Raw genomic sequence first — 11,143 nt, 5'->3', positions numbered from 1 at the left:
GGTTTTCGGAGATCATGCTGCTGTCAAGCTCCAAACCCGTGGCCGCTCGCTAGCACATCGCTAAGCGAGCCTGTAGCGAGCATTCGCTGAGCCTTCGCTAGGCGAAGCAGAGGCGAACGGGACAGTGGCTGCTTTGTTTCTTTTCTATTCTGCCTTATGTCTATCTAACCAAGATTTATTATAATTCTGCATCATTTGGCCTGAGATTATGACTGTTGTGTTGTAGTGCAATTTTCAATTGTACTTTACTTTGATGCTCTAACCCGTGTGTTGAATTGTGCAAAGGTTTACATATTCCCGAGGAAACGGCCGGCTAGGTATCCCACTTTATGTGTGGGAGATCCTTATGGAGATTCACCCTGAATTACTCAATTGATTTTAATGTATTCATTTCATGGCGAAGATCCACCCTAATGGCTTAATTGATCTTAATGTACTGATTTTAATATGGACCTAATTACTTAATCGACTACGGCTATCTAATTAATTGTAAAACTTTGCCTTTTAATATGCGATCTTGGACCTCTCTTTTGTTACCCTACGATTACGGTATTATGGTCATGTCCCGCGAATATGGGGATACACTTAGCAAAGACCCTTCGGTTAAATCATCATAGTCCCTCGAATGTTGCCTTTGTCCCTCGATGACCCTTCGGTGTAGCCTACGGTTAAATGATGATCGTCCCTTCGAATGCTAAGGTATCCTCACAACTGTTGCCTTCAATGACCAATCGATGACCCTTCGATGACCCTTCTACATCCAAAGGATAAAACTGCTTACTTCTCAATAGTAAGGACAGTTTTACCCTCATAAGGATAGGAAATGGCCGGAAAGACCTCGGATAGGTATAACTCTTAATTGCTTATTCACAATTTAAAACTACTTTTCACACCTTACACCTTTCAAAACCTCCATTAGAAAATCACCACTTGGCATACATTCGCACTAGAATCATTGCCGAGTTATATTTTCTAAACTATTTTCAAAACTAAACGAGATAACCACTTTGTATACATTCATTCAAGAATCATTACAAAGTTAAATTCTCCTTTTCAAAACATTTCCTACACATTCCTCAACCACTTTTTCAAACTAGAAAAACATAAATGATTGAGCAATTAAGAGCCCATGGATAACCATGGATACAAAGGGTGCTAATACCTTCCCTTTGTATAATGTACCTCCCGAACCTAAGAATCTAAATTAAGGTCTTTTCTGTTCTTTTCCACCTTTCCTTATTGGATAAAAGAAAAGTCGGTGGCGACTCTTGCTAACCGCGACATTGCGATTAAAAAAACACAAAAAGTCAGTTCACCGTATGACAACTCGGTTATAAGTTTATTTTGGAATAATAGCTCTAATATTGTAACATCGGGGTTGAAATTGTTTTGCTATGCTATATACTTTATCTTAAACTGAATAATCGTACCTTATGGTTATGTTTGGAATTTTAATCTCTATTTTGAGTAATAAGTTGAGCATTATGTTGGTGTGACACCCTTGTCTCATATTCTTATATTCCGCATTATGTTATAAAGAATGATTTTTTTTTACCGTGGGTTTAGGGTGTTACATCCAACGCCTCTTGATCTACATACATTGACGAATTGTGTTTATTTTCCTTACGAAGCATATTAGGCCGGATTTCCATTTTGAAGAATATTGTCAACATAAAAAAGGAAAATATAAATAAATAACACACTGATCAAACATGCTAATGACAAAATTTTGAATATTATAAGTATCTTAAATCTACTCTCCAAAAACCATAACATATAAGAAAGCAAAAACAAGAAGAAAAATGTAGGCTTTACCTTAAAAAAATAGTGTTGATCACTTATGTGCTTCAGATATCATCAAACAAGATATCACATATCAGCCTAATATAAAAGTTAGTGAAAATGAGCTCACAATAATGAGGAAAGTTTGCAATACAAAGAATATGAGATTTTGCAGCTCGCAAATGGAAAAAGAGAGAAAGTGATGCTTCAGGAACACTTTTATGTGTGCCTCAGCCACATGGGACCATACGATCCACTATGTTGGGAAATGCGAGACACACTACCAATGGCCAATATTTCATTAAAGATTGTTCAAAGTACTCTAATACCTTGAGGAAAATGAAGCATCATTTTTCACTAGCCTAGGGACACACGTCAAAGACTCCATACAAAACGTCACAATATTACAAAAAAGACATTTCATGTATCTATTCTTAGCGAAATTGATATCTTATCAAGGATCTTTGTTTCATTAGGCAAATAAGTCAAACTAAGGCGTATACATCAAACTTTCCTCCTACAAAGTAGAGACAAAGGATTTGAGGACAACTGTTATGGACCGCATGCAAGGCCAAGATGGAAGGCCCTGAGGAAAAGCGAAGGAATTGAATGCCAGGAACATGTGTTTCCCCATTCAAGTAGACAACACTACCCCTTGAGGCATCACTTGTCCTTCAAATCAACAGACAATTGTTCACACAACACATTGAACTTCCCTCAGATGGTTTTAACCGTTCTCACTATATAAGAGAGAAAGCATGTCATTTATATGTATTAAAATCCACTCTCTCTCACACACATTAACCTTTATTCTCTCAGTAACTTAGGTGTTGAAGTGATAACATTACAAGTTAGTCTTCTCTCCACAACATCCGAAACACAAGTCCGCCACAACAAAGTATTACCTCGCCATTTCACCGATCATATCTAATTCTAAACCGAACAAAATATACAAACAATTTGTTTAAAAATTATGAATATTTTATATTTAAATTTAATGAAATTAAATAATATTTAAATTGAGATTAATTACTATGCACTGCCAGTGTAAAAAAATTTACACTATCGATTCATCACCATCACCCGTTTGCATTACTTTATAAATTTTTAAAATAAAAGTCAAACTTATTTCAATATCCAACGTATAAGATTAACTGACGGTGTAAAATCCTTTTACATTATCAGTATATTTCAATTAAATCCATTTAAAATATAGACGTGATCATTAAATTATTATATGTTAGAATAGGAAAAAAAGAAAAACTTATATAAAAAATACTTTAGACTTGCAAAACAATGTCATAAATTATTATGCTTTTATATAGAAAATATTAGGTTCATATTAAAAAAACACAGTCTCGCCCAGTCAGCAAAAGAGATCGAATGCGGGTTGCTTCATCAGTTTCCTGGTAGATTTCTGATCCAACGGATATCCTCACGCAGATGCGTTGGCAGGGGCATTCTGAGCCGTTAGATATCGTCCTTTGGAAATTCCTTTCTTATAAAATCGGGTTTCTTTAGTTTCTTTTTCACTTTCAAAACCTCCTAGGTTGCCTCTTTTTTCTAACAGGTAAGAAACTCATCACTTTTATTTCTTTTTTAATTATTCATTATTTATAGCTTCTTCATTTGATTAAATTGTTGGAAAAAATTGCAAGAAATTCAATCTAAATTAGCATATCAAAGTTTGCAACTCGTTGACTCATACTTTTGTTATTAATTTTTTCATGTATTTTGGGTGAAATTGCAATGTTATATAGTTTTTTTTTTGCATGTCATTTTGGATTGTTTTATATTGGTGTTCTGGTTTGAAGTAATCTTGGAATGTTGTAATTCACTGTTTTTTGAAAACTTGCTGGGAAAAAAATAACTATATTGGTGTGTGTTTGAAGTAAAAAAAAATTATTTAACATTAGAGATCATATGAGGATTGATTGGTTTGAGATGTTTGTTCTTTGATCTATGTCGCATGATTCTACAAGTTGAAATCTTGTAAACTGTAGTTCATAGTTACCAAAAACAATTGATAGGTAAATGCTAGTGCCTAGTGGTTAATTTGTTAGTATTAGAGGTGGCTATACTGCTAATTATACTAGGAATTCATCTCCTTGTCAAGGTTTTAAATAACGGTTAGTTGGGTAAAGGCTTTTGCGATTTTGGTCTATACAGGTATTGTGTTACTAATTGCTGTTGCCGCGGTCGTGGCCGTAATCGCAGTTTGACGCAGTCGTAGCGACTTTTCGTCTGTGATTTTTTTTTCTACATTATAAAAGGTGAATAATGGTATCGGTACCTTCCGATACCATTTTGTGTAGTAACATACTGTTTTTTAAAACCAGAGACACCGTGTAGTAGAATTTGAACAATGCTATTTTATGCAATTTGCACTTGACAAAACTGAATGTTACCGCAGTTTGTGTTTTCATACTTGTCTGTCTTTTGAGAACCCTGAGAATAGAATTGGAAAATGGATAGAATGAAATGAAAAGAAAGAGAAAACTCTACTTCAAAGTTCTCAGAGACTTTTCCCCCTTCTCATACAGTTATGGTCGTAATAGTTTTTCTTTGAGTACTAACATCCGCAACACCCTTTATGTTTCTTGCAGAAGATGGGGTTCTGGACTGTGGTATGGACCTGGCTAGAAGGGTTTCTTCTCTTTGCAAATGCATTGGCAATTTTGAACGAGGACCGGTTCCTTGCTCGAAGAGGATGGACATTGGCAGACATGACAGGACCTAGAAGGAATACTCTTAAAGGACAAGTCATAGGACTCATTCACGTTTGTCAATATATGAGACTTCCTCTTATTTTTTTCAACATTCTCGTTATCACAAAGAAACTCATCGCCGGATAACTTGGATAGCGAGTGAACATGTAAATTTTAGGTTTTATGATCCGGCTATAGGCTGTGAAAACTCAACTGAGGTATGTATAATTATCAGAATTTATCAGTTCCGGCTTGTATCTGTATTGAAAATTTGAAGTTATCTTCACCATCATACTCAAAGTAAGACCATAATGAAAATGTAATTTTTGTTTTTATTCTAAATGAATACGATATTGAGATTCTGGTAAAGCCCTCGGATGGCGTATTTCACATATGTTATAGACTGCATTCACATCACAATTGTCGTTGATATTGCGGAAAATTGTGTTCATATTGCTTACATTAAAAACCTCTGCAGATTGTTTACAAAAAATGAGTAACTATGGAACATTCATTTGCCATTTTATTGTATGAAAATTGAATAAAAAAACAGTCTTCATATCATCACTACAACATAAACAACATTACAGAAGTAACAGAAAACCAACAGAAAATACAGAAAACAATGTTTCATTCGACAGGGATCATAACCTCATTAGTCCTAAACATTGGAATTGTCCAAGGTGGATTATACCTACCCAACAAGAAATCCCCAACAACCTTAAAACCATCTTTCTCCAAACTCAACTTCAACTTCTCCACCTTCTCCTTCACCACTTCATCACTTGCCACACCTCCGAACTTCACCACTCCATATTTCCTCTCCCCTTCCTCTCTAATCACAACCCTCTCATCAATAGGCTTTGGTGCATCCTCTACTTTTCCATAACTAGCTGGCAAAATAAACTGCATAGTCACCATCTTGTTCCTCTCATTTGTCACCACTGGTGCTGTCATAGCTATCTTCTCTGCAGAATCCTTTGTTATAACTGGTGCAGTCATGGCGATTTTCTCGGGTTTTGTGTTCTGAGGGTTTCCTAGTGCTCCAATATAGTTTGCTAGAATCATGAAGCCACCATCTTTGTTTCCTTTGAACTGTGATGGATCATAGGTGACTTCAGCTGCAACAGAAGGTGCATATTTTCTGATTTCATAGTCTTGTGTGGTTTTGATTACTTCATATTTTGGTGTTTCAACACCAATTTTTCCAAATACCATACCCATCAAGGATTGAGAATGAATAAAGGTAAGATGAGAAGTGAAAGATGTAGGTAGTAGATTTTGATGACTTGTTGGTGTGTCTTTCAATCCTTTATATAATAAAGGATAAGAGATTTGGATTCGACGCAGTAACTGTGTCATCACATTTATTGATTGATCTTGACCGTTCAATTTCAAATCAATAGTTGAGATCAATTATCTTCGGACACTGATTTGTCGTTAATCCTCTCAGACTTGAAAATTAATCTCTGTAATTGTGAAAGAAAAATTGCAATCACGAAAACTCTGAGATGACTTGTGTAAGAGTTTTCTTTGAGAAGGGGTTAGCATTTAGAAATTCGAGATTCTAGATTTTGTTTATAGAATGAAAGGATGTTATTCTGCCACATTGCCAATGATGTTTGTGGACAAAATAATACTATATCTCATTGAATCTAAATATTCTCCATTTAAGATTGTTTCATTATATAATAATTGTTTTATATATTTTGTCTAAATTCAGTGTTACAAAATGGTATAATTAATTAATTTTAAAATTAATTTTTATTTCATTGAGTTCTTATCCAGCTAAATTACATATTAGATTCCTTAATTGATTTCCGAAATTAACTCTTTATTTTAAAATCAAACATATCACTTTTTTATACTATACTATATATTTGTTTTTTAAATTATATTTTTTTTATTTATAATGTCTATAAAATATCTTAATACGATGATTTGTCAAATTTTATGATATATTATTTAAAAATAAAAATAAATAGTCTTAAGTGCAAAAATACATAAAAAAAAATCAAACGGTTTGGTTGTCTAGTAGTGTAAATGGAATTTATAATCATTTTTAAGAAAAATGAATTTGGTTGTCTAGTAGTGTAAATAGAATTTATAAAATTAGCTAAGATTATTTACTACTTTTAACTTTCTATTTTTATTTATATACTAATTTAAAAATTATTTTAAATTAGCTTTTAAAAAGTATATATAATTTTTCAAAAGAATAATTTTATAATTTAAATTTAATATTTATTTTATCATGTCACAATCTATATAATATATTAAATCTGAAATATTTTATTTTATTTTTCACATCATTCCATAGTCTTTTGTGACATCACTATAATCACATTTTCACTTTTTAAATAGATAAATATAATATTTATTTTTTATTGAAGGTCATGGGTCGAACTTGACAAAGATATTCAGATAAATCGACGTAGTCCTGTGTATGCAATGAAACGCTACCGCCATAATCGAGTTCGTGACCCATGCTAGAGTAGTTGGGTTGGATTTGAGTTATTAGAGGGCGACCAGGACGGTTGAAGAGTGACATTGGTGTGAATGATGCATCAAGGAAAGATTGAAATGATTGTTGTGGTGTTTGGTAGTCATATGGTTGTTGCATGTTTTGGTTTTGTGATGTTTGGGCTTCTTGGCTATAGTAAGAGAAGGGACGGTTAATGTTAAATGATCGCTGAGTGTTTTGGCTAAGGCGGCTATGTTAGGGTGATATGTTGGGTGCATAACGATGTTGAGTGTCTTGATGATGATCTACTTGTTGGTGGTGGTACGTGGTATGCTCTTTGTATTGTGGTTGGGTGTTTGGCATGTTAGAGTCGTAGGTTTGTGTGTTTGTGGATCGGAAATTTTGATGGATAAGGGGTTATGAGTAACCGGTCTGATAATGTGTTAGGGGTTAGATGTTGAACATTCTTGTGTGTAAGTTACCTGACGTGGGTCGTATAGGTACATATCCTCGGCAAGGAACTCAAATCCATCTGATATGTACCAAGCCATATAATTATGAATTAGTTTTTCTTCGGTTGGCATCACACTGTCAGTTAAGACATGGTCTTGTCGGTGCTTCCATTTTCGACACTCAGACCTAGCGAAGCTTTGCCAAGGGTTAAAGTTTCATTGATCGTTAACTTTTTGTAGATGCCATTCTCTGAGGTTTATCGGGGGATCTGGGACGTGTTGAAGCATATCGAACTGCAATTTAACACGATCATATGGTGCATCTCCACAGTGGTGAATCTTATGATCGGTGTGCATGCAGTCCAAACGGCTGCGTCTTGTTTGTTGATTTCATGGTCATGATCCAAGTTTAGATATGGACGCCAAATGAACTGAAATGTGAATATATATTAGATTAAAAATTTGTTAGAAGAAATTAACAAATTATTACGAATTAATTAGGTTAATGGCAATACATCTGTTGGTTGAAGGTGATCCAAGAGATTGCGATGCTGGATAATACAGTGTCTACGACATCTGTTGTAACTCATACCACGTGCCGACCATCTGCACCATCAAAGTAAATATATTATTTAGAGATATTAATCGGTAAAGTAAGTAAATATAGTTTATTATTAAGAACTTGCTTTTGTGCGTACGGGAATGTGAATGAGTTATGGTTGACGGGCACTAGGGACAGTAGTCTGGACCAACCCCATGTTTGGAGCAAAACAACATATCCAGAAAATATAGATGTGTCTTTGAGTGCATTTTTACACAAAGAGCTATAAAGATAAGCCAAACAAGCGAACCCCCTACTGTAACTTCTTATTCTATCTACATGTCTTAGTAAAGGTAAATACACAACATGCATACTAGAACCACTACCTTTAGGAAATAACAATAAACCAATTAAAAGCATAATATAACACCTAATTTTTTATTATTCGAGCGTCTTCGATAGAATTTTCATCTAACTGTAAGTTGTTGTAATATGTCTTAAGGCGTGAAAGAAGTATACCTTGAGCTCTCGAGTTATCATCTAACAAGTCAGCACAAGAGGTCCATGCAAATTGAATTCACATTGTTGGTTTTACCATTTACCGTCTTACCCTTGATAGGCAGTCCCAATAACATGTAGACATCTTCTAACGTCATGGTACATTCACCGGTTGGAAACTAGAATGTGTGTGTCTCGGGACGCCATCTTTCACATAATGCAAGAATAAATTTAGTATCAACCGACCAAGACATTATTTTGCTTACATGTCCAAAACCGGCGAGTTCGACATAATGTTGAATCACCGCGTCCATGTGAACAAATTCGTGGACACGAGTTCGAAACCTACAAAATATCCTAAAAAATAAACAACAAAATAAGTTAATTTATAAAAAAAATATGTTAGAAAAATAATACAAGAAGTAAACTCTTACATAAGTTGTTATGTTTGCAATTGTGCCTATATTCACCCATAGTGAGCAGAGACATCTTGTCATAGTGTTACAGATGAAACAGTGGTTGTTGCAGATGAAAGAGTGCTTATTGCATGTGTAGAAGTGATTGTTGACGATGACGTGATTATTGCATGGCTATTTATAATGAGAGACATGCATAAGTTTACATGCATGGAAAATTGAGCATGCAAGCTAGCGCCAATTGGTTTGCGTGCACATGTAATTGATCGAAGCTAACGTCATATGGACTGAAGTTTCCTAGGTCGTGATAGGTTGCATGCATGGTCTTTTCCCTAGTCCGTATGGCTATTTGCATGAACGCAAAATCTCGAGGTCTGCACATACAAGGCGCCATATGGACTGGCGCCCATGTTCAAAAAATGCATGCAGACGCCAAATGGAATGGCGCTAGCTCTTGCATGCATGCCATGTCACATTCTATTTAATTCTCTTCCTCATACCAACCCAAATTCAAATGCATCCTTAAACCAACACCAATTCATTGTCAAACCTACACAACTTCATTATATTACTATGTCATCTGCATCCAAATATATTATCAATGCTCACTGCAACGGTGAGACATATGAGTGTGATGTATACAAGTTTAGTTTTCGAAACACCGATACTACCCGATTTACATTCAAAAGAAATTCAAATTTCTTGCATTTGAAAAAACGAATAGAATCATGCCTAGGATCTGGTCTTGTGTCACAAATCACATACCAAAATCCAATTTATTTTGAAAATAATAAATGTAAATTTTATCCGCTAAAGGTGTTAGACGATGAAGATGTTGAATATATGTTTGTTAGTCACGAACATTCTGGTTGCAACTCTATTGAGTTATATATTAATCTCCAACAAAGTATATCATCTCAACAATCTCAGATAACTAATCAAGATGAATCTGATGAATTTGATTCAGAAGACTCAGATGAAGTCAACCTCGAAGCAGAAGCAGAAATCAACGTTGTTGATGAAGAAGAAGAAGAAGAAACTGAGACACAAGTCGATCATATGTTGAACAACAACATTCAAGATGACGATCATCCAACGCCATTACCTCCAAGTCATGTATATAATCCTCCTCAACATATGACAAACATGGACTTGCATGACGATGAAACATCCGACAGTGTTTTTTATAACCCGTATCCATGATCAGAGGGTGAGTTAAAAGTGGGATACACATTCCGCACTAAAGAAGAATGTGTGCGATCTATCAAAAAATTTCACATGGATAACTTAACTGATTTCATCGTGAAACACACTAATTCGAGAAGGTATGTCATCGAAAGCCGTAACATCCTTTGCAAGTTTCGGTTGGCTGCGTCTCACAAGAAGATAAGCGATTCTTGGGAGATAGCTTCTATAGACCCACCTCACAGTTGCATTGCCACTAATGTTGTACAAGATCACCGAAAATTAAGAGTTGAATGATATGTCAAGACATTTTGCCGCTTGTTAACAAAGACCCATCAGTGAATGTGAGAATAATAATATCTCATATTGTCACAAGATATAATTATACTCCCTCTTACAAGAAAGCATGGATTGCAAGGACAAAGGTTGTTGAACAGGTATTCGGCAACTGGGAGAATTCATACAAAGAATTGCCACGGTTTTTATGGGAACTTAAAACATACGCACCAGGAACTGTTACAATTATGGAGACATTTCCAGCATTTACGCCAGACGGAACTTGTGTTGCTGGAAATTGAATTTTTCACCGCCTCTTTTAAGAGTTTCAACCATGCCTCGAAGGTTTTGCATTCTGTAAACCTATTATTCAAATTGATGGAATATTTTTATACGGAAAATACAAGGGTACTTTGCTTATGGATGTTGCACAAGACGACAACAATAATGTCTTTCCCATTTCCTTTGCTCTGGTTGAAGGTGAAACCGCTGGTGGTTGGGGTTTCTTCCTTCGTCATCTCAGAACACATATCGCTCCATAAGTCAATCTCTATTTGATTTTAGATAGACATGTTGCCTTTGAGAGTGCTTATAATAACCATGATAAAGGATGACATAATCCTCCTTCTACCCATGTCTATTGCATTAGACATATCGCACAAAACTTCATGCGTGCAATCAAAGACAAAAACCTTCGCAAAAAAATGGTGAATGCAGGGTATGCTCTAACTTAGTCGTCATTTCAATATTACCGTGACAAAATTAGATTGTCTAATACAAATGCAGGAAGGTGGGTGGATAACATACCATTAGAGCAGTGG

At 35.1% G+C, this 11,143-nt stretch overlaps 2 protein-coding genes across 2 annotated transcripts; one reads left to right on the top strand and one right to left on the bottom strand.

The window, feature by feature from the left end:
- The first annotated feature begins 3,185 nt into the window (after positions 1-3,185).
- On the top strand, positions 3,186-4,859 carry LOC127100320 (protein transport protein yos1). Its single transcript, XM_051037456.1, has 2 exons — positions 3,186-3,352; positions 4,389-4,859. The coding sequence occupies exon 2, from the start codon at positions 4,392-4,394 to the stop codon at positions 4,635-4,637; it is 246 nt and encodes an 81-aa protein (XP_050893413.1). The 5' UTR covers positions 3,186-3,352; positions 4,389-4,391; the 3' UTR covers positions 4,638-4,859.
- Positions 4,860-4,987: 128 nt separating this feature from the next.
- LOC127100319 (heme-binding-like protein At3g10130, chloroplastic) lies at positions 4,988-6,007 on the bottom strand. Its single transcript, XM_051037455.1, has one exon. The coding sequence runs from the start codon at positions 5,850-5,852 to the stop codon at positions 5,121-5,123; it is 732 nt and encodes a 243-aa protein (XP_050893412.1). The 5' UTR covers positions 5,853-6,007; the 3' UTR covers positions 4,988-5,120.
- Positions 6,008-11,143: the final 5,136 nt, after the last annotated feature.

The sequence above is a fragment of the Lathyrus oleraceus genome, chromosome 7 (genome assembly GCF_024323335.1).
Source record: "Lathyrus oleraceus cultivar Zhongwan6 chromosome 7, CAAS_Psat_ZW6_1.0, whole genome shotgun sequence".
Taxonomy (NCBI): Eukaryota; Viridiplantae; Streptophyta; class Magnoliopsida; order Fabales; family Fabaceae; genus Lathyrus; species Lathyrus oleraceus.
Note: the sequence above shows the minus strand (reverse complement) of the source record. Positions and strands in the feature narration are given on the sequence as shown.